Source organism: Diadema antillarum, unplaced genomic scaffold, assembly GCF_040938485.1.
Source record: "Diadema antillarum isolate AM-2024a unplaced genomic scaffold, OU_Dant_1.0 seq00000461_RagTag, whole genome shotgun sequence".
Lineage (NCBI taxonomy): Eukaryota > Metazoa > Echinodermata > Echinoidea > Diadematoida > Diadematidae > Diadema > Diadema antillarum.
The window spans coordinates 309,587-333,585 of record NW_027271432.1 but is presented as its reverse complement, the minus strand read 5'-3'; the positions used below and the strand labels follow the sequence as shown (position 1 = coordinate 333,585).

General features: G+C 39.2%; 2 protein-coding genes across 2 annotated transcripts in view; both read right to left on the bottom strand.

Annotated features, from left to right (window-relative positions):
• Positions 1 to 1,703: 1,703 nt before the first annotated feature.
• Positions 1,704 to 7,516, bottom strand: LOC139733130 (uncharacterized). The gene is made up of 10 exons (XM_071643971.1): positions 6,509 to 7,516; positions 5,330 to 5,598; positions 4,750 to 4,959; positions 3,973 to 4,209; positions 3,600 to 3,676; positions 3,284 to 3,477; positions 2,801 to 3,130; positions 2,497 to 2,646; positions 2,177 to 2,369; positions 1,704 to 1,987 (listed from the first exon to the last, which is right to left on the bottom strand). Exons 1-10 carry the CDS (start codon positions 7,514 to 7,516, stop codon positions 1,704 to 1,706), a joined length of 2,952 nt encoding a protein of 983 aa, XP_071500072.1.
• Positions 7,517 to 11,409: 3,893 nt separating this feature from the next.
• LOC139733139 (SRA stem-loop-interacting RNA-binding protein, mitochondrial-like) overlaps positions 11,410 to 23,999 on the bottom strand; it is a 47,479-nt gene continuing 34,889 nt past the window's right edge. Inside the window, exons 2-4 of the mRNA XM_071643979.1 lie at positions 20,477 to 20,535; positions 19,082 to 19,189; positions 11,410 to 17,773 (exon numbers count right to left, since the gene is read on the bottom strand). Of these exons, the coding sequence (XP_071500080.1) occupies positions 17,687 to 17,773; positions 19,082 to 19,189; positions 20,477 to 20,535 (254 nt within the window). The 3' untranslated portion in view covers positions 11,410 to 17,686. The remainder of the gene's footprint in view (positions 17,774 to 19,081; positions 19,190 to 20,476; positions 20,536 to 23,999) is intronic.

Here is a 23,999-nt window from a genome sequence, read left to right as displayed (position 1 = left end):
TCACATTAGTAAGTCTCAATGACTATTTTCATCATATATCGTCGAATTTCATTTATTTATTGTTTTTTTTTTTCGTAATTAACGACTTCGCCTCCCGTGTCTGTGTATCAGCATGCAGCAGTACAGTTGCATGTTCACCGGTACATTGCGTATCGTACATGTATGTAGTTAGTGGACATGAAAATTGTTTTGACTTTATAGCAGCTACTAGCAGCTGCAGGTGTAAAATTTACCTAACATAGTTAGTTATATAGTTAGGTGTGCCGGTGTGAACTGTGATTTGTCGTGTCTAAATTTATGTAAAAGCCTAATATTTTGCTTTATGCGTGGATAATGGAATGGCCTGTGGAAGGATTCGGCGCTATTAACTGCTGTATCTATCAGTGTCTATAAAATTTTACACAATACTAGCGTCTAGGTAGTCAGATAGAATAGGTTTAGACTCGACTCTATACGTGTTACTGGCACTACTGGTGTGAGCCAGAGATAGTTTTTTTTTTATTGTTATTCCATAATCTTTTATTGATTCCATATGGCATAATCAATACAATTTCATAATAAATCGAATCACATGTATCACAGAATCCGCGATTCAACAAAACACAAATTATTATGAAATCAGAACTTAGCTGTACTTTCAGCAGAAATAGTGCATTTGTAAAGAATAGGATTCAATGCACCGAAAAAAAAAGAAAAAGAAAACATACTCTGCTTGCTTACTTTCATTAAAATCAAATGGAGCTGTCCTTATACTAGCATGACAGTACAGTACATTCATTAAAAAAAGAATATTTGTATCAAATGGAGCTGTACTTTCAGCATAACAGTGCTTCATAAGAAAAAAAAAAATAACACATCAATATACACCCAAATAAAATTGATATACAACCAAATGGAGAGGTTTGAATTAAATCGACTGAGTGTTGGCTGTGACAGTCAGTGGCTATATGTGTTAATGGCTAAAATTACACTGACATTGTTTGGCAGACACTTTCTACATAACAATTACATAACATTATGAGATGCAGAACAAATGTAAGGAGGGATACATTCACACATCGAGTAATAGAGGACTGGAATTCCCTGCCGGAAGAAGTAGTGGAAGCTCCATCTATCGATGCTTTTAAGTCTAGGCTTGATCGCCACTGGGAAGACTTGCAGTACATGTACTTGCAGTACAAAAGATACATGTAGTGATAATTCAGATCTTGCTCTGATAGGTAATAGTAGTACACTCCTGTTCATCCAGCTTATACATACATGTAAGGTCTGGGAATTCAGCTGTCACATACATGTAAATTTGATTGATGTTCTTGATAATCCTGGACCGACTTGAATTGCAGCATATCTCACTAATGAAGCCAAAAGCATGTCTTCATTTACTCGCTTCATTTGATATAATGTATAAAAGAATGTTGAGTTTATTATCATCAGATTCAGTCCATCAAGTTTGTCCTTTCTGCTCATTTACTATCGATACATTGTTTAATTTTTATTGTTATTCAGTGGGGTTTGCTACTTTCTGCTGAGAAATTCATTGTTCATCTGTCTGGCTGTTCAATTACAGTAGGAGTGCTGAAGGATGTGATGTCGTTGAAAAAGACACAATCAAAACTTGAAAATTAAAGTGAGATACCCATGGCCAGCAAGATTGTGAAAATCTGACCAAATCCTTGTGCAAGTGGTATCATATATACATTGGCTTATGTGAAAAGACGGTATGTCTGCGGGTTGCTTGCCAACCACTGGCCCTTAACACTCCTCATCAGCAGTTCCAGATCATTACTGTATCCACGTAGGTCTCTCTTTATGTTATTGATTTGAGCGTGGAGTGATTCCCCTCCCTGTTCCCCCATTGTTCCCATTGTAGCTCCCCACTTCCGCAACCAAGGTATGATGTGGTCCTCAAGCAGGTGCATTTTTGGGGGGACTGTTTCGTCTGGGAAATGTGTCCTGAAGAAGTGGAGATATTCCTTGATGCTTCTCTCTAGAATGGAAAATATAAAAGAACAACACCAAAATCAAGAAAAAAAAATTGAGAATATATTTCATCTATATTTTCTTTTCTGTAATGCCAATTTTTAATGTTTTTAAGTGAAGATTGGTGAAGCATTATTTGTAAGTAAGTAAAGAGATATACTAATGAATTTGTTTTGTTTTTAGACATTGCTCTTACCTAGGTCATCTATCTCCTCATTCTGCAGGAAACCAGCTGTGTTCATGCCGACGTGGCAGCGTCCAAAGTGGCTGAAGAGGTTGTAGTATGTGCGTGCTACCTTATCTGCCTCTCTGATTAAGTCGTCGTCATCTGGGCACAGCTTTCTTGTTGTGTCAGCAACTGTTTGCGTCAATTTCTTGATGTTCTCAGACTGCAAATGTAGATTGAAAATTATAGAACATAATTAGTTCAGACCAGGGTCTAATTAATATGATGGGCACCAAAGAAAAATATGCAAAGTCAGATTGATTACAGGATTGATTAAGTGCTACACTTACTTGTAAGCACTTGTGGACATGGTTGCCCACAAACGATTTTCCATGATATGCTTGTCTCTGAACGTGGATTTCTTGCAGGGCTTGATCCAAGCTTGATGTGATGGTGCCCCTGCCCTCCGGTACCTTTGTCGTCTTTTTGAGTGCAGTTTTCTGTAAGAATAAGAAAGTATGAATATACGCATGTAATGGTAAGAATGTATTGCCAACAATTGAGATTTTTTGTAAACAAACGTACAAGCTGATAAAATGGTAAGATGTTATTGATTACAGAAGATGTTAAAAACTTAAAGTATTAGTTACACACCACATCATTGATCTCCAAATCCTTTTCTTTCACAGATTCCTGCAGGAGCTGGACAGGCTGGGATGCTGCCTCGTCGGGGAAAAGGAGCACGAAGCAGGACAGCTGCTCCATAAGATCCCTTCGCTCCTCCTCCTTTTCAGCTAAGGAAGCCTTCAGGCGGTGCTGTTCCAGCATGCTGACCATGCTCTGAGACAGGTTACTGGTATCTGGATTGCCCTTTGGTGCCAGGTAAGCTATGGCCTTCAGGTCGAGCTGGTGGCATGCTTTTTCTAAGCTGTTGAAATGTTTCAGGAACAGCCCCAGGCTGATATGTAGGCCAGGAGGACATACCTACAATTGAACGAAACCAAAAAAAAAAAAAGAAAAAAGAAAAGGAAAGGAGGAATAATAAATGAAAACTGAACTAAGTGCACTTGCATCAAAAGTTTGAGGAAAGTATTCTCTGATATTATTTGTTTCTTGTCTTCGTTTTAGTAGAAGTACCTGTTCGATGGGTATTGGGAGAAGGGGCTGACGCACTACATTGAAGTGATCCTTGGCGCTTCTCGATCGGGAACAGTTGAACTGCTCAAGGTGTTGCTTCAGGCTCTCCAGTGTCCTGCTCTGGCACTGTCTTTCTGAGGCAGGCTTGACCATGTCTTGCTTGCTGGCAAGACAGTACAGACAACAGTGACGACCTTTTAAGGAATTGAAAATGGAAAAAGAATGAATGAAAAGACACTTTTGATGTTGAAGCATTTCATCCAGTAATCTTTTGTCACTTTCCTCCCTTATTAAATGATATAAGTGCATTACTTACCATTGGGTCCTGTCAAGCCATAGATCTTGGTAAGATATTCATAGTCGCCAAAGTGGAACACTCGCAGTCGTCTTCCCCTGTGAACAGAAATGAGAATGAATAGTTTCATGTAACACAGCTTAAAAACTTTTTCTGAAAAATGTAAAAGTTTTAGGGGTGGCATTAAAGTATCTTTGTCTTCAATGCACTGGGTATGTTGCTCTTGGAATTACATGTTACTCATTACAGTGCATTTTGCAATATGTTTTTTTTTTTTTCTTCTTTTTTTTTTTAGTGTACAGTATGTCTTCAATGATTGTGGGAAACATTTTACTGCAGGCTACCAGTATTATGTGCTGATGGTCACTATTATTTCTGAAGAACACTACTATACCTCCATGTTTTGGTTGCCAGCTTGTCCACTTCAGCTGAAAATCCCTTCAAAGCGAGCTCCAGGTTGAAAATGCTGTCAACTGCATCGAACATCATGATGATGTTGGTGTTAAGTATGCTGTTCGGCTTGGCTACGTTACAGATCTGTAGCATGAGTTTGAATGAGGATCCCCCCTTGTCCCCTCCTATTTTGACCCAGATTTCTCCACCTGTGTCCTCAAAAGATAGCAGATCCATTCTGTGAAGAAGAAAGTGAAAACATTCGTATTTGATTTGAGGTGTGCTTTGACCTTGTTATTTTGCTGTTATGGTTATGCATTAGCAGTTTGCATCAACTTGGATACCTTACACATGGCCTCCATCTTCTCTGTGCATTTACTTCTCTGAAAGGTGAGTTGCAAAATCCGTCTGCCCATGATCAGACAAGTATTTCATGTTTGATTCAGAAACGGATTTTATTTTTGATCTTTTGTCACACCATGGGCACTGAGGAAGAGTGTGACTACTGCCTTCCAGTTTAATTTTGTTGAGAGCTATGCTCCAGTTTATTTGAAAGCTTAGTTGCCTTCTTTTGTATGGTGTGGCCAAAACTTTCAGAAATTTTCTTGATTTATTTAAACAGACAATGAGCAGTACTTCTGTTTATATATATATATATATATATATATATAGAGAGAGAGAGAGAGAGAGAGGAAGAATAGGGAGTTTAAAAATCATTTGTATTGAAATGAGAATTTCTGTGACATTTTGTTTTTCCAATTGAAAGGGTACGACTCACGTGTCATATTGGTCCAATTGTGACATGACCTTCTCTTCTAATGAAGACACCTTCACAAGGGGAGTCTGTGAGATGGTGGTTTGCTTGGTGTCCTCGTCATGGAATTGGAGTGGCACATGGTCTCCCTCCAAGTTGTCACCAACGATCTCTTTTTCTCTCTGGCGAACCCGTTGTTCACAGTGGCTTGGTATGCTGTGCGATTTTAGCCACCTGAATCAAAGTGTGACATTAAAAATGGAGATGAAAAACAAAGCAATGACGTATCAAAACTTGATTAGAATTTTTCTGTATTCATAAGAGCATATATTTTTAAAACTGTGATGGACTTTGGTCCATTAGTTATTAGGATTTTTCTGTATTCATAAGGGCATTTATGTAAAAAAAGAAAAGTGTGATGGACTTTGGTATTGATAGATGATTAAAATTGACCTACAATCCATATAATCTCAAAGATCATCATACCTGTTAATTTCCTTCATTTAGCTCCCTTTATATTTTCATCATAGCCAGCGTTTTTTAAAGTTTTAAGATCATTAAGCCAGGAATTAACAGTAAAAAACAACAACTACTAATTCCTTACGACTTCAGTTTCCTTGTACTCCTCCAGCTGAGACGCAACATAGCTCGTGCAGCGAGGAGGTCGACATCCGTGATGTTGATAGACGTGCCAGCATCCAGCGTCCCCGACCTCCGTGCACTATCAACTTCATGCTGGAGCTGGATTGTGCCAGACCCATCTGATAGCTCTTCCCTTATGCTTGCAAGAGCGGTTGTTCTCTTCCTCTTCGTTGATGGAGCACTGTCTTGTGAGGACACCCGTGGTTTAACCATGAGTTTCGTGACCAGAGGCTGTGAAATTTGAAAAGGACGAGAATAAAAATAAAGCTTTTTGGGGTCCGAATAAATTCACTGAAATTCTATAGTATTGTGTCCCCCTCCATCAACAGAAATTTCCAGTTTTATTAAATTACTCTGAGGACAGTCTGAATTACCTATCTCTACAATATAGGTCTACCAGCTATGGAAAGGAATTTGATTTTCGGGATTCCAAAAGGGACACACAAATTTTAAAGAAATGTAAATTTGATTCTAATTGGGATGGGGGGGGGGGACTAGACATAGCCAAGAGATATTGTATTTTCATGATTGCAACTTTCTGTGACTGTCTTAAGGGCTATATACTATATACCTATATATAATATCTATATTATATCTATATATCTATATGATATCTATATATCTATACAATATCTATATAATATCTATAATTATAATATATAGATTAAAATGAGAAGCCATTTTTTTATTAATTTATGATAAAGAAATTTGGTATCAAGAACTTTGATATAACATGCTATAACAAGATATGCTCATCATGATATGTTCCTTTAATAATGACATCAAACTACTTTAAATGAGTTGGTTTTATGTCACCTATATTCTAGTTAGGTAATGTAGGCCCTATTGGTAAGAAGGTATGCAATTTCTCCCAGTACTTCCCCCTTTTCCTTCTCTACCCCATTATTGTTTGTGCACAATTTGTATTCCATATGTTTGTACCCTTGTTCTAATTAAGTTATTTTTCTGAACCTGGTTTTCTCATACAAAAGTGTTTACATTATATATACTTTATAAGCAAGTACAAAGCAGACTGATTCTCTTGTGTTCATCTATACTCGGGGGAATATGTTTTGTCACATTTTTTTTTTTATGCACATTTATTTAATACTTAGAACATGCAGGAATTATGAAGACTCACTTGTCCCTTTGTTCGGAATACAGCCGTTGCACCATCACTGGAAGATCTTAATTTTTCTCTCAGAATGTCAGTGCCAAGACTCTCCCTTTGCATTGGCGTGAGCTGGTTAAGCTCCACTATCGTACTATTCGTAGTTTGATGATGCGAGATTGCTGTCATTGTGCATGATTGGGCATGTTGGTGTGCGTTTTCATATATGATTTGTGTGTTGCATTGTTTGCATGATACTGTTGACTTTTGTAGTATGTGTTGAAAGTATGTAGGTGCAGGATGGAGTGTCTGACAGTGGAAGTGTGTCTGGCAGGTGGGGCATGAAGAATGAACAAGACATTTAGACAAGAAGAGGGCTTCGACACATGACAAGCAAAACAAATGGTCACATGGGGTGGAGACAGGACAAACAAGTACACGCTCACACAATCCACAACGAATTTGGCTGTTCTCAGCTACCCAGAACTTGTCTTTAAATGACTCCTCATCAATTTTGGCTCCTACCATCGACTTCTCTCTGAGAGCATTGAGGGTTGCCTGCAGGGAGTGGTCCTGCTTGGGTCGGCCTGGGCTTTTTTTCCTAACTGGTCTGCCCCCACTTGACAACTTTTTTGCACTACAGCACACTTCACATACTTTGTTGCGTCTGTGTGGCACCCATGACATTGACGGGGCCCATTTGTTTCTGGGGGATTTCATTCCCGTGTAACAGGTCTTGCAAAACCGTGTGGGATACACATCATCATCATCATCGTTACACACAGAAACATATTTTTCAACCAATGGGAGATAATCACGAACTTTGAATGTCAGAGGCCTCTTTGACAGTGTCTGGCCACAAAACCTACACAGTTTGCCTAAATTCTGAATATGTTCATCCAGACCCGTCTGCCCCCCACCCAGACCAGTGTCCCCCCTTCCCAGACCAGTGTCCCCCCTTCCCAGACCAGCAGCATCCCCCCCACCCACACCAGCGCCGACGTCACCAAGACCACGCCCCTGCCCCTTACGTAACATGATACACTACATATGGGACCAAGACGACGAGAAACGTACGCGTGACATAAACAGGAAACAAACGAGATTCGAGCAACACTGACGGCAAAAGAAAAAAGTAGGATGAACAGAGACTGAACAAATTATTTAGAAAAACACTAGCACAACTCAAAACAAAACCCCACCTACCGCTGAAAACTTTGGTTTTGTGGTTATGATGTTTCTGAGAAATGCTTGTAAAATGTTGATAAATATGTGAATTTAATTCGCCAAGCAGTACGTCAGGAAAATCGTTGACGTACTGTCCTGGCCAAGCGAGTAATTCAAACGGTGAACCCCCTATTATGACGTATAAGTTTCATACCTTCTCTTCTCATTTCTCATTGGTCAATCAAGGGGGTTTCCCCTTAAAAAAAAGTTTATTAACATGACATCATCTCCACCAAATTTTTGATTCTGGCGCCCGCGAATATATCAATAGTAATTAAAGGCCGCCCTCAGCGGTTAGTCTGGAACAATCTAAGTGATCACGCAGCCTATGCGCGTCGAGCATACGTGGATTCTAATAGTCCCCAACGGAGAGGTGGGGACTATATCACGATTATGCCGAACGGCCTCAGGTGGCTTTTATATTTAATTGTTAGTGACTAGTATACTAATGATGCACAGGATAGAGTGTGTTAGTGAAGGTGCGGCGCGCTCGAGAGTATTGACAATGGTGCGACATGCACGAGGCGCAGCCGAGTGCATGTTTGCAACCGTTGTCAATACTCGAGAGTGATCCGCACCTTCACTAACGCCACGAAATAATCCTGTGCATCATTTGTTTTATAAAATGGGTCGAAAACTAACAGCATTATTCACGTACCTTTGTGGGTCAATACCAGTCAGCTACATGTAGCACTCGCTCAAAAGTCAAGATGTCCGAAGATGTTCGTCCCAAACATTTACGCACGTCGCACTCGGAAATCCCGCACATAAGTACTGTACGTACGTATAAGAGTATACGTACGCCATGTACTGTTATGCACAAGAAAGGCCGCCGGCTGTTGTGGCAGCCCGCGGCCCGAACTAGAAGTTGTTTACAGGATTGACAGCGCGTATAGTAGCGCGTGACGCACTTGTAACAACTGATTGAGTGCGCACTGCTAGTGTAAAACATTGTGACGTACGTCAGGCCAGGGAGGTGGAAGAGAGACTCTTCTTAGTGCATACCTGAAGAACATAATGCACGCACACGCACCGGCGTAGCCAGGATTTCATCTTAGGGGGGGCGGTTAGTCTGCGAGGGAGCGAAGCGACCGAGCCCGAGCGAGCGGAGCGAGCGAGGGGGGGGGGAGGGTGTGGGAGGGGGGTGTCCCCCCTCCCACGGTAAGAACTTTTTGCATTTTGATGTTGTAAATGGTGCAATTTGATGCATGCTTTTGCGCGTTTTATCGACGTGAAACACTCCCACTTGTTTATGGTAGCAGTTTATTTTGATGTAGATTATTATTGACCAATTTGCCTATAAAATGGTATAATTTAGATACACTTCTTGTATTAATTCTTTTCACTGAATATCATGAACGCGACTGAACCCGAGCGAGCGGAACGAGCGAGGGGGTAGGGGAGGGTGTGGGAGGGGGGTGTCCCCCCTCCCACGGTAAGAACTTTTTGCATTTTGATGTTGCAAATGGTGCAATTTGATGCATGTTTTTGCGCGTTTTATCGACGTGAAACAGTCCCATTTGTTTAAGGTATATAGCAGTATATTTTAGTGTAGATTATTATTGAAGAATTTGCCTATAAAATGGTGTAATTTAAACACACTTCTTGTATTAATTCTTTTCATTGAATATCATGAAGGCAACTGAACACTAGCGAGCGGAGCGAGCGAGGGGGAGGGGAGGGTGTGGGAGGGGGGTGTCCCCCTCCCACGGTAAGAACTTTTTGCATTTTGATGTTGTAAATGGTGCAATTTGATGCATGTTTTTGCGCGTTTTATCGACGTGAAACAGTCCCACTTGTTTAAGGTAGCAGTATATTTTAGTGTAGATTATTATGGAACAATTTGCCTTTAAAATGGTGTAATCTAAATGCACTTCTTGTATTAATTCTTTTCACTGAATATCATGAACGCGACTGAACCCGAGCGAGCGGAGCGAGCGAGGGGGTAGGGGAGGGTGTGGGAGGGGGGATGTCCCCCCTCCCACGGGAAGAACTTTTTGCATTTTGATGTTGCAAATGGTGCAATTTGATGCATGTTTTTACGCGTTTTATCGACGTGAAACAGTCCCACTTGATTAAGGTACATAACAGTATATTTTAGTGTAGATTATTATGGAAGAATTTGCCCATAAAATGGTGTAATTTAAACACACTTCTTGTATTAATTCTTTTCACTGAATATCATGAACGCGACTGAACCTGGGCGAGCGGAGCGAGCGAGGGGGGAGGGGGGGGGTGTGGGAGGGGGTGTCCCCCCTCCCACGGTGAGAACTTTTTGCATTTTGACGTTGCAAATGGTGCAATTTGATGCATGTTTTTGCGTGTTTTAACGAGTTGAAACAGTCCCACTTGTTTAAGGTAGCAGTACATTTTAGTGTAGATTATTATGGAACAATTTGCCTTTAAAATGGTGTAATCTAAATGCACTTTTTGTATTAATTCTTTTCACTGAATATCATGAACGCGACTGAACCCGAGCAAGTGCAGCGAGCGAGGGGGAGGGGAGGGTGTGGGAGGGGGGTGTCCCCCCTCCCACGGTGAGAACTTTTTGCATTTTGACGTTGCAAATGGTGCAATTTGATGCATGTTTTTGCGTGTTTTAACGAGTTGAAACAGTCCCACTTGTTTATGGTTGCAGTATATTTTAGTGTAGATTATTATTGAACAATTTGCCTTTAAAATGGTATAATTTAAATACACTAGTCTTCTTGTATTAATTCTTACACTGAATATCATGAACGCTGTCTGTTCAGCAATCAAGCAGAAAAAGCATGCACACGAGGGTATAGATAGGGGCATATCCCCTGCCACACGAAGGTGATTTTGCGTTTTCAGACCTGAAATTCAGCGATCTGGTGCAAAGTTTTGGTGCAATACTTTTTTATCGAAGTGTTAAAATCACGGAATTTAGCTCTTATTCCGAATGTGCACCATCTGTGTGTATGTATAAAGTCTAGTGAGGTAGAGCTTAGGGGAAGGGGGATTCCCCCTCCCGCACGCGGAACTTTTGCGTTTTTAGAATTGAAATAAAGCGATCTGGGTATAGCCACAGTCTACTTCTATGCATGGCGGGGGGGGGGGGGGGGGGCGAGCAGGGAGAAGGCGTTGGCGAGTGTTATCTCCACCCTTCCCTTCCGATGGAGCTTTTGCCTTTTTAAGGTTGAAATTGAGATATCTATCGTATACGCATATTTGATGGAATCAACATTTGGGAAATCACCAAAAAAAAAAAAAAGAATGGGGGGGGGCTGAGGGAGGAAAGGGTCGATTAAAAGGGGAAATTCCCCTTATACAATGAGGGAACCTTGAGTTTTCGGAATATAAGTGATAAGTCTTGTGCACTCAGAATTATTCATAATATTTTATAAATCTAAAAAGTGTACTTAGCTAGGGAAAGAGGTACAGAGGGGGAGGGTTTGGGAGGGGGACACCCCTCCCAAGCACGAGAGATTTTGCATATTTTGAATTGAAATTCAACGATCTGGTGCACACTTTGAGTGAAATATTTAAAAAATATATATCTTATTTGATGAAAGGTTGCAAAGGAGACCCGCTTCATGTGCATACAGTATACACGCATTTTTTTTCCGCCTCCCAAATCCCCGGTCCAAATCTTAGGGGGGGCGACCGCCCCCATCGCCCCCCCCTGGCTACGCCAGTGCGCACACGTGACTCATTTCAGCGCTTCCAATTGGCTACATTCTTGAACCCATTTTATAATTATGTATGGCACTGCTGTCTGCACTGAACACTGGAGAGCAAAACAGCAATGACCTGTTATTTAAATGTACTGTACCTAATGACACACACACAGGTTTATGAAGACATACACAGTCTATCTTGTTATGTACTATGTACGGTAGTTCATTAGTGCCGTGTTTTCCCATGTAATGTCCAATCAGTGTAACTCCTTAGGAAGTGCACATCCATTACATGGAAATAAATCCATGTTAACAGGAACAAACAACAGAAACATGCACAATCAAGTATTAATATCATACACAAACTTTATGTACCGGTACATGAATTTCCAGCATGAAAAAGTAAAAGAAAAAAAAAGAGACATGGTATCTTGCACTCATCCACCCAAGTATCACAAGGTCACACCTCACAGACTTTTACCAAAGAACATCGCAAACTAGGAGTGGGAGGGGGGATGGTTTCCACTTGTATATATTACACTGGCAAAGCTACCTACAACTGTATGTAAAATATTTTACTCTGCATTTTTTTTGAAAATCAAATTGTGAAAACCTAACCCCAATTCTGTGCAGGCCCGATACCTGGATCAATCACAAATAACCTTGAAAATATGTTCACTAATGTATTCAGAGTGCCAGTATGTTTTAAAGAAATTATTATACACGGATTCTTTATTTATTTTTCTATTTCTTCTTCGTCTTCCTTATTTTCTCTTATTTGGGGGTTCTGAGGTCCCCTTGATGAAGACTGGAGGGCTTTGCTCCCCCCCCCCCCCCTTATGGGCCATCAACTGGGGGAACTGCTGCCCATTTGTACAGATAGGGCCTATATACCTGTATTAAATCCCCCAGCACTACCTGCCAATTTTGGTGAAAATCTGACCATGTGTTTTCAAGAAGACGAAAATGTGAAAATTGGACTCAACTTAGTCCTCCCATCCCGTGCCCACCTCACTGAACAAATTTGAAACTACAGCCACCAATCTAATTTATTTACTCATTGCACTGACCTAGCTCTATCAGTTCTGGTTCTGGAGAAGATTTAAAAATTCTGTTATTGGGCTTTGCCCTCTCCTCCCTCCTCCAATAGGCCTACATGTATTAACTAGAAATGTCGCTATGGCGACTGGTATGCCTCCGCCATAATGCATGATTCTCCTATAGGTCTAGACAGTACATGTGGACAATGTGTGATTTCATTTTCACAAAATTGGCAAAATATTAAAATGACAAGTTTGTCACAAATGTGTTGAATGTTCACCTTCCTTGACCTAGGTTTAATGGGATGAATAGGAGAGCATGTATTTGGGATTTAAGGACTTTAACTTGACTTTGACCCATTCATACATTTATGCATTTAGTAATTTTCAAGGTATGGAGAAAAAGTGCAATTTCTGTATTGAGTACTAAATTGTTACCATTTTCATCTGGCCTTTGACCCTAAAATTCATAAGATAATCATTGTCAGGCAGAACATGCATAAATATGTAGTACGTTTCAAGATAACTCGAGCCACTTCCAAGATATGGAGGAAAAACTTAGTTCAGCACTTTCACTTGATCTTTGACCTGTTGACCTTTGAGGCAAAAACAAAAGAAAACTAGAAATGTCGCTATGGCGACTGGTATGCCTCCGCCATAATGCATGATTCTCCTAATAGGTCCAGATAGCACATGTGGACAATGTGTGATTACACTGTACATTTTCACAAAATTGGCAAAATATTTAAACGACAAGTTTGTCACAAATGTGTTAAATGTTCATCTTCCTTGACCTAGGTTTAATTGGATGAATAGGAGAGCATGTATTTGGGAGTTAAGGACTTGAACTTGACTTTGACCCATTCATATGTTTATGCATTGAGTTATTTTCAAGGTACGGAAAAAATGCAATTTCTGTATTGAATAGTAAATTGTTACCATTTTCATCTGGCCTTTGACCCTAAAATTCATAGAATAATCACCGTCAGGCAGAACATGCATAAATATGTAGTACGATTCAAGATAACTTGAGCCACTTCCGAGATATGGAGGAAAAGCTTAGTTCAGCACTTTCACTTGATTTTTGACCTTTGAGGCAAAAACAAAAGAAAAAAAACTTTCCAAAGAATCTCTATTAGGTTATGCATGCATACACCAAGTGTAAAAAGAATAATAATCCTGCCAGCATTGCATAAACATGACAGAAATAGCAAAATTTTGAAGTGTTTCCCTTGACCTTTGACCCCATGAACCCTAAATTTTCTAGATAATCACTGCCAGTCAGTACATGTACAATGTATATACACTATGTTCCATGAAGATACCTTAAACAATTTCGAAGGTACTGTACAGAGAAAAAAGGTGAAGTTTAATATTTTTACTTGACCTTTTGACCTTTGACCTTTGACCTCATGACCCAAACTTTCACCAGAGAATCTTAATTGGGTAATACATGTATACACTAAGTTTCAAGAAAATATCTTCAGGCATTGCATAGATATGGTGGAAATAGTGAAATTTTATGTATTTGACCTTGACCTTTTGACCTTTGACCTCGAGCATGTGCACCCAAAAGTTGACAGGCACAACTTCACCCCCCAATACACATACATGCCAAGTTTCATTAGGATACCTCAAAAGGTTTTGATAGTTACCCTGTCCACAAAATTTATTACGGACGGACGGAAGGACGGACGGACAACCCGAAAACATAATGCCTCTGGCACCACTTCGTGGCGGAGGCATAAAAAAACCTTCCAGACAATCTCTATTAGGTTATACATGCATACACCAAGTGTAAAAAAAAATAATAATCATGCTGGCATTGTATAAACATGAAGGAAAGAGTAAAAGTTTGGAGTGTTGCCCTTGACCTTTGACCCCTGACCTTTGACCCCATGAACCTTAAATTCTCTAGATAATCACTGCCAGTCAGTACATGTATATGTTCCATCAAGATACCTTGAACAATTTCCAAGGAACAGAGAAAAAAGGTGAAGTTTTAATATTTTTACTTGACCTTTTGACCTTTGACCTTTGACCTCATGACCCAAACTTTCACCAGAGAATCTTAATTGAATAATACATGTATACACTAAGTTTCAAGAAAATATCTTCAGTCATTACATAGATATGGTGGAAATAGTGAAATTTTATGTATTTGACCTTGACCTTTTGACCTTTGACCTTGAGCATGTGCACCCAAAAGTTGATAGGCACAACTTCACCCCCTAATACACATACATGCCAAGTTTCGTGAGGATACCTCAAAAGGTTTTGATAGTTACCCTGTCCACAAAATTCATTACGGACGGACGGACGAAAGGACGGACGGATGGAAGGACGGACGAAAGGACGGACAGACAACCCGAAAACATAATGCCTCTGGCACCACTTCGTGGCGGAGGCATAATTACTTCTTTTAGGGCGGCTGAACAAAACACTGGAAATCAACCTACGGATCATAATGTCATGCATGCAATACAATCTCCTCTAGTAATAATATAGTGTCTATTCAGTATATACCAGTGTGGTACTGCTAGGCAAGAGAGATCTACAAACCAACCACTGTACTGTGGGCCTGCGAGGTACAGTGCACTCCCGTTACAACGAACACGGTTAAAACAAAATTTCGTTATAACGAAGTAAAACTTCTGGTCCCAAAATTATCGCCATTAAAGTCAATGTTACAAAATTCACTTATAACGAACACGGTTGTAGTGAAATTTTCGTTATAACGAAGTCTTTTCCGAGCGCCACCAACAAAGAAAAAAAAAAGAAATGTGCTCCATTATAACGAAATGCGGATCACTTTCGAAAATACATAGCGGAACAAGCATTTATAGCGTCTCTGCAAGGGCGAACGCTTCACATTACTGTGTGTTCGCTCCGTGTGTCACGCACAGTTTCTGAGGGGAACTTGCGTTATTGTAATACAATAATCTGAAATTAAATAAGGAGCATTTTATTGTTCCGAAGGTTCTTTATTACAAAACACACAGATTCTGATACACCTAAATGTGTTCGGAAATGAAATAGGGTTTGTTATTACGAACATTTGGCGTTATTCCAAAGGTTTGTTATCAATAAGGTTCATCAATCCGACAGTGAAATATGGTTGTTATTATGACGGTTCGTTAGTCCGAAAATGGTAGGAATTTAAAATGTTTGTTAATCGGAACATTCAAAAAAAGTTTTGTTAATCCGAAAGTGAAAAAGGTGAGTCCACTAACACAACTTGGAAATTGCAAACCTTATAATCGTCTTAAGATTACTGAACCTGAAATAAAGTACCTTTCCCATTTTTTTTTTTTTTTAAATCAACAAACCTTCGTCGGAATAACGAACCTTAATTCATTTTCGGATTAAAAAACCTTCATAACAACGAACCTTAGGAATAGTGAACCTTTCTCATTTTTTGATTTACAAACCTTCAGAATGACGAACCTCATTTCATTTTCCATTCAACGAACCTTCGGAAAACGAACAATATATTTACATCTAAATTATGAACCTTCGGAACAACGAATCTTCAAAAGAGCAAAGCTTCAAATAAACAAACCTTCAGAATCCCGGGAATGGTGAAACTTCGGAATAAGGAGCCTTCAGAGTAACAATCTTTAGTACGAAATGAACCTTTGGAATAGCGAACTGTAACCGAATCCTAAACTGTCATTTTCTGTACATGTGTGACAAAACAAACAACTTCATGCTCTCTTTTAAATGTAATATTCAAACGAAATTAAAAAGGTCAATCCCATTTCACATAGCTTTCCAGTGTATGATGACTATTCAACAAACAGAATATGATACATGTGTGGTTTCCTTGCTTTCATTATATATTGTATTTGTTCAGTTATAACGAAATTTCGTTATAGCGAAAGAAAACTGCCGGTCCCAAGCATTTCGTTATAATGGGAGTGCACTGTATTGAGAAAGCACAAACAGCACGTGTACATTTGAACATCATAAATGCACATGTCTTTGCACATCTTGTAAATACACTGTATGCATGTATGAGCTTGCACCTGTCTTCATCTCAACGGTATGAGTACATAACTGTTGAAATGAAGCATGATCATGATCATGTCCACTGTACTGTGTGAGCTAAAAAAACCCTACTGTATTTTCATACAGCCTCGTAAATTATTTTCAAACATGTACAAACTCACTGTATTTTACACTATAATGCACTTGCTTCTGAGTCTCCAGTCTGGTAGAAGACTTTGGTTCACTATGGAATACACGTAACTCGATTGCTCGAATTGCAAGCTCTGCATTGTACTCATCTCGTGCAGTTAGTCATGGTACAAATATGTAAGATACACCCATGGTAGCGCAGCCGTTGGTACCCTAATACAATACGTACACATACACAGCAGTGCTGTAAAGTCATCCAAAAATGTGTGAAAGTGCTCAAATTAACGGCAAAATATTAAACTTTCAACTGACTTTGTAGACTCAGATACAAACATTCTAGATAGTGAAATTTTTAGAGTTACTTTCTGCATGACTGGAAATCATTGAGGCGGTGCAAAACTACACTAGCTCCTTGCGCTACCTTGCTATTGCCCGTGCATGCAGCCGCTTTAGATCAGAAAAATATAAAGACATCACATATAAGGACCTCCTGCATTAGCCCTCTCCAAAAATCCAGAAGAGAAACTACTTTCTGTTTTTTACTTGGCTTAATTGTGGAATTTCATTTCCAATGGTTGGAGAGAGAGAGAGGCATTCGTCTTGTCAAACTCTTGAACCCCATTTTGACAGAGCCTTTCAAAGTAGAGTTATCATGGCAATGTCCCTGTAGCGTAAGGGTAATCTGCTTTCACCCTGCCTATTGAAACGGTTCCCTCAAAATGTTGTTCGGATGTTGTTGTGGTAACTTTTGCCAAATTCTACCCTAGCACTACCCTGACATTACCGCAAAAGTGCCTGGACAACCATTCTATTAGAACACAACTGCAGTAACATTTCCATGATACATGTATATTTAACCCGCATGGACAACGTTGCAGACAGATAATGACTGTAACTACTAATCTATGTAGTTGAGATCAGTGATTGTATGTGCACAATCTATAGGTGGCTCTGGCCAGCAGACAGTGGTAGTCGCATCAGTGGACACACCCCCTTCGTGGAAACCTACACGGTAAGGGTTTTGGTGTGTGTCTGTTAAAACCGTACCCCCTCCTCTCTCCCGCAGTTTTATTTTACATCATGTTGGTACAGTCGAGTAAATGGCAAACAATGATATGGCATTTACATCAAATGTCTGTGATGAAAGTCAATTTCATATCTCATTGTCCACTGTCATTCTCAATAATGTCTGCTATTTGGACCTTCCGCGCAGCATCTGGACTTCTCTGCTTTGCTTGAATATTGATCTGCAAATGAATGAAAACAGCAAAAAAAAAAAAAAAAAATGAGACACTACCATACTCTACACAGAAGAAATTGAAGCATATTACTGTGTCACATGTCCATTACAGTTGAACTTTAATCACTACATTGTATAAACATGTGCCAAATGCACATCATGCTATTTGGTCAATTCCATTGTGACTTATGGGACAAAGTGACAATTTTCGGCAATTTCAAACCAGTATTTTGAGAAAATAGTTGCATCAAATGCATTTTTCTCAGTTCATGGTTAGATCCATCATATCACGATTTATGAAAACACCATACTTAGTTTGAAAAGTATCATTGCATTACGTACAGCAACAAAAAATTGCTGTCGTGACTTATGGGACATTTGAGGACCACCGTTTTTCACATGGGAAAGTAAGGTCTGAAATATTCTTACACACAGAGTCTCTGGAAAGATATTTTCTTTCCTGAATGTAGCAAAGGGTTGGTGTGTATACCCTGAGCCAAGTGGTATGAATATCTACTCATTGGTACAGTAGCAGGATAGGGAAAACCAGTGTGACTGATTGGACACAAAAACATGACTTATGGGACGCTATCAACTACCACATTTTGAGATTGAGAGAATAATATTTACTGATGCCGGAACAAGTTCTAGAACATCACAAAACCAATCTATGGACCAAAGAACATTCAGAAAATAAGCCATCTGAGAATTACACAAGCTGTATTATGGTCATAATAGTGTATCAGAAATGATACATAAATTCTGCAAAAATTGGCAATTTTCATGAAAAATGAAGGTTTTTCAGACATAACTCCACTCCACGTTCACCGATGTTCACAAATGAGGTATCAAAATATCCGTTGTGAAAGGCTGCTTCGAGTAAACAATACCAGATCATCTAATTAAGCTTCATTAATCATCTATACACCATAGTTTGATTTTCATAAAATGCAACCTTTCCGTGGAATTGACCATTTACAGCGTAGGTGGGTGTCAACTCCTGCGAGTATAACAAACATGATTATAAATATACGAAATTCTTGTCAAAATGAGGAAAAACATTTAGGTCCAAAAATATCTTTATCTGCTTTACTGTTCTGCTATAATAACAAAATGTTGATAAAACAAACAAAAATAGCCAGTCCTGAGGACTTAAATATAACCAGAGTTGCCTGTACAATATAGTTATTTGGTTAATCCACAGGAATGACATATCTTTGTGGAATCATCAAACATAAAATTTCTTAACTTTGATTGTAAGTGGCTTTTGTTATATTGGCTGTAATGCATCATGATTATGACACAGATGTCCTACCTGCTGTCCATCGAGTCGATGTTCTTCGTGTTTCAGGGCATTCTGTAATCCATTAGGGTTGCCAAACACCACAAAACCAAATCCTTTTGAGAAGCCAGTGCTGTAATCCTACACAAAATGAAAGGACAACACAAAGTCAGGTACTGCAGATAATTCTCAGTGTAGGTTTGAAAGCATGTTTGTAAAGTTATGCAAGATTTAGTAATCAAGGAAAGCAATTCAGATGACATGAAAATCTGGGTCAAAGCAGCTCACTCTGTTCCTACAACATACAGATTTGGAAAGATATTTGTCATAAATGTTAGAATATCAATTTGTTGCAAATAATTATGAAACATGAAATCATGCTTGAATCCACATGTATGTCAGTCAGTTTTATGCCTTTTCTTCCCTAAACAGGTATAATATAACTTGCTTCAACTGCTAATTCCAGCTCTCATCTCACCTTACAGGATGCTACATAACTTTTTTTTTCACCACTTGCCCAGTCGGGCAAGCAGATTTTCAGATTATTGCAGAACACTTGCCTGAACATGAATTTTACTTGCCCAAAAAGAAAGGATAAAGATATAAGAGAATGATATAGAAAATCACTTGTAAAGTCAAGGGCTTGATAAAACACAATCATTTGAATAAACAACTTATGTGTCACTGTGGAGTAACAAACTTGGTTCGATCAAGTTTTGGTGTTGGATTGCATTGGGACTTCTTCACCTAAGTGTTGTAAAGGAAAGATGGCTTCAAAATGTTTTGCTTGACCAATTCGGGCAAGCATTTTTTCACATTGTTCCAAAACACTTGCCCGACTTTTATTTCAACTTGCCCCGGGCACTTGGGCAAGTGCTTATGTACCACCAAGCTTTACAATGTACGTACAATGTATTTCTAAGTAGTACACATTTCAGCTGTATATATCAAAACTGCAAAATTTTCATTTACCCTGACAAGACCACAAAATAAAGGAACAAGCCTGTCATTACTCAAACCACTGGAGGGAACATTGGAGCTGGAATGACGATATACATCAATAACAATTAATATAATAGATATAATGAACTTTCATAATAAAATATAGTTATTTCCCTTCATTTTACATGCAATATCTTCCACAAGGAAAAGCAATACAACAAAAGTATAAAAACTTGCCATCTATGTAACTATTGCTTTCCATATTCCATATGGGTCTCTCCCTCTAAGCTGAAATAATCATGTAAGGATACACTGTCATTTATTTGCTATATGTCCTCATGCACAATGCAAGATGACTGAGCACTTGCTTTCTATTCATCTCTAACTGGTGACTTTGATCACAATTCTGTATTCACAAACATGTACACATCACACCTGAGCTGAAGTTCAGTGGGGGAAATATCTAACTAAGAAATAAATACTTACAAAGGCAACTCTGCAATTTTTCACCATTCCGAACCGAGAAAAATGTTCTCGTAGTTCCTCTGAAAAAAAAATATATAAATAAATAAAACACACAGTACTCCTTATAATGAACGCGATTGTAACAAAATTCCGGTTACAACGAAGTAAAAATTCAGGCTGCAACATAATTGGCTCTATGTTTTTTTATTGTTTATTTATTCGACTATAACGAAATTTTGATATAACAAAATAAATATGCTAGTCCTGAGGACTTCGTTATAATAGGAGTCCACTATATTGCAAACAAGTCAAAATTAGCTGCATTCCTGGCATTAGGAATGATAACAGCAAAGTCATGCATCTAACATGTTGCAAAAAGGAGCAGGATCAATTTGAGCTTTGATGCATATGAATTTTTCACTTCAACTTTTTGCAATAAAAATAGATTTGACTTAAAATTGTCTTAACAGGGATAGTTCAAGTCAAAGCAACAGAATAAAAATAGCAGATCACTTAACAATTCGAGAAAAATGTACTATTAGTACCAATGGTTGATTTCCATATGTTCTGGCATTAATTTCTTTTTGTTTAAGTAGTACAATTGTATTTGTTTGTCTATATAAATCTAAATCTATGGAAAACAACAGCATACTGTAATTTTAAGTCGATCGTAACTTATAAGTTTGACATAAAACTACATTCTCTGTGAAACACCCCTATTTATAGCTAGCTGCGTATTAGAGTCAGTACCCAACGTTATGAATGTTGCTCACCTTTACAGACTGTATAAAGCTCAAGCTATTTTGACCCTTCCCAGGCCCAATGGGGGCACATTTTGCACCCCCTAGCCCTTTACATGTATAACTTTGTTATTTTGTTTATGTACAATGCTCACTGCTAAATCGGGAGGGGTTGGGCATAACACTATTAAACCATGTACAGTTAATAACCCCCCACCCCCGATAACCACAGCAACAAGTACACACGCACTACGACCAGCTCGATAAGAAAAGACACGGCAGTTTCATAAGAAGAAAAATTCTATTTGTTTTGACAAAAAATCAAAACAAACAATTTTTTCTTCTTCTCATCATGGAGAGTGGACATGTGTGTGTAACAAAAAATCACAGTGCGAACTTGCGACCATATATCAGTTGTGAGATGGATGAGAAGTGAAGAGGAGGCCTCATCAGCACTGTTGGGAGGGAGCCTCTCGAGTACCCCAGAGGTGCTCATGATTGGGAGAGTGCTTTGAGACGGACCCCCCCCCCCCCATGAGTGGATTTCCCAGACTGCTCTTGTGGTATAATCTCTTTGGCTGTGACATATTTTTACGGACTGCGCATGCGTCAGTGTCAACCCCTCGCTCGCCACCCAATTTTCGAACACATTCACCCCGGTTATCACACATGCACCATCCACCCAAATTCACTCGCACTGCACTCACGTCGCTTTGTCTATGACGTCATACTCTTGTCGCGATGGACGATGTCGCGCAGTTCCCTTTTTTTTCTATCGATCTACCTATCTATTTCTTTTCAAGAGATAATATTAGCAATTTAAATACACGATAGTTTGTCATCGTTATACGCCACAGCAGCACCACTGACAAACAAACTACACTCAACAGACTCTGGTACCTACTTGCCTACTTTCACTGTTCTGCAATTTGCAACTGCATACTGTAGTCTCACACATGCACATACACGAAATGTTGTACACAATCACGTCTCGGTGCTTGGCCTGATATAGAGTACCATGCATCATGTTTTAAAATCCACATAATTCATCCCAGGATACTTATTCAGCATCTAGTCAAGTCAAATTCCATTAATGGCTATGCACCCAAGGCGCAGGTAGCTTACTACAAGCGCCATGACGCAAGGCGGACGTGAGGCCTGAAATCGAAAAGTTTATCAGCAGCGGGTCAATGTTGAGGTGATGCCTTGACATACGCCTTCGGTCGGCGCCACAATGTTCTCATTCACCCAATCGAAGTCCCTATACTTTAAAACGAGGAATGTTTGCGTGCATTTCAATTTCGCAAATTTCGCGAGCACGAAGATTCGCAAAATTAAAATGCGCGCGAGAGTTCTTTTCTACACTATATGTATTGAATGCCAGTGGCAGTTTCCGAAAATTTCATGCCGCAAAAAAGGCAGTCGGCTCCAATTCACAAAAAATTCATGCTTCGAATATATCATGTTTTACAGTATTCTAGTAGTGCCAACGATGTTTGTTCCAGTGCACTTATGTCGTCTAACCAACTTGCTGCTGGCCTACCCTTCTTAAAATCTCACTCCTCCAGAGGGTCAACGTAAAGTGCATGATTGCCATTATGATGTCAGAAAACACACACACACACACACACACAAAAAAAAAACACTAGACTTGAACTTGATGCTACGCCGCAAAAAGCACAAATCAAAGGGACTCGGACTAACAATACTACAGAACTGTTATTATCATTGTCATCTTGTGAAATGAATCAATTTATCTAGTCTAAATGTGCGCAAATATTTGGGCAACAGGCTATTTACGGATATACAGCAATAAGTATTTTTCGTTTTGACCCTAATTTGTATATTCAAGATGGCATCTGATCAAGATGTCGCTATTTTATGAAATGATCTAGGTAACATACTTCACATGTGTCCAAAATATGGGGGAGATAGGTCATGTATTTCCAAACACACACGCTAATACACATTGTGTATTCTACAATACAGTGCACTCCCGTTATAACGAAATGCTCGGGACCGGCAGTTTTCTTTCGTTATAACGAAATTTCGTTATAACCGAACAAATACAATATATGACGAAAACAAGGAAACCATGTTTATATATCATATTCTGTTCGCTGAATACTCATCATACACTGGAAAGCTACGTGAAATGTGACCGGATAACTGTATATTACAATACTAAACGCAAGTTCCCCTCAGAAACTGTACGTGACACAAGGAGCGAACACACAGTGGTGTGAAGCGTTCACCCATGCAGAGACGCTATTATAATAGCATGCTTGTTCCGCTACGTATTTTCGAAAGCAATTCGCATTTCATTATAACGGAGCAAATTTCTTTTGTTTTTCTTTGTCTGTGGCGCTCGGAAAAGACTTCGTTATAACGAAATTTCGTTATAACCGTGTTCGTTGTAACGGGAGTGCACTGTACAGAAATTAGTATTGTTGACCTTTGACCCAAATTTGCATAGCCAAGATTCCATCTGACTAAGAAATGATCCAAGTAACATTGTCTATACGTGTGCAAAATATGGGAACAACAGACCATATACTTTCCAAGATACTGTTAAAGAGATAGGAAATTTAGACTTTGACCCTGATTTACATATATATATTCAAGATGGCATCTGATCAAGACATCGCTATGAAATGATCCAGGCAACATGGTCTACATGTGTCCAAAATATGGCGGGTATAGAGCATAAGGCCTACAACTGTATATTTCCAAAGAGGCATGCTAATTATTCTCCAATAGAGAAATAAGCACTGTTGACCTTTGACCCCAGTTTACCCAGCCAA

Excerpts from the sequence above, each read along its gene's own strand:
- LOC139733130 (XM_071643971.1), bottom strand. The coding sequence starts at position 7,516 with ATGTTACGTAAGGGGCAGGGGCGTGGTCTTGGTGACGTCGGCGCTGGT. Across the intron at positions 3,677-3,972 it reads CTGGCAACCAAAACATGGAG|GGGAAGACGACTGCGAGTGT; the intron begins GTATAGTAGTGT and ends TTCTGTTCACAG. Across the intron at positions 2,647-2,800 it reads ATTTGGAGATCAATGATGTG|AAAACTGCACTCAAAAAGAC; the intron begins GTGTGTAACTAA and ends TTATTCTTACAG.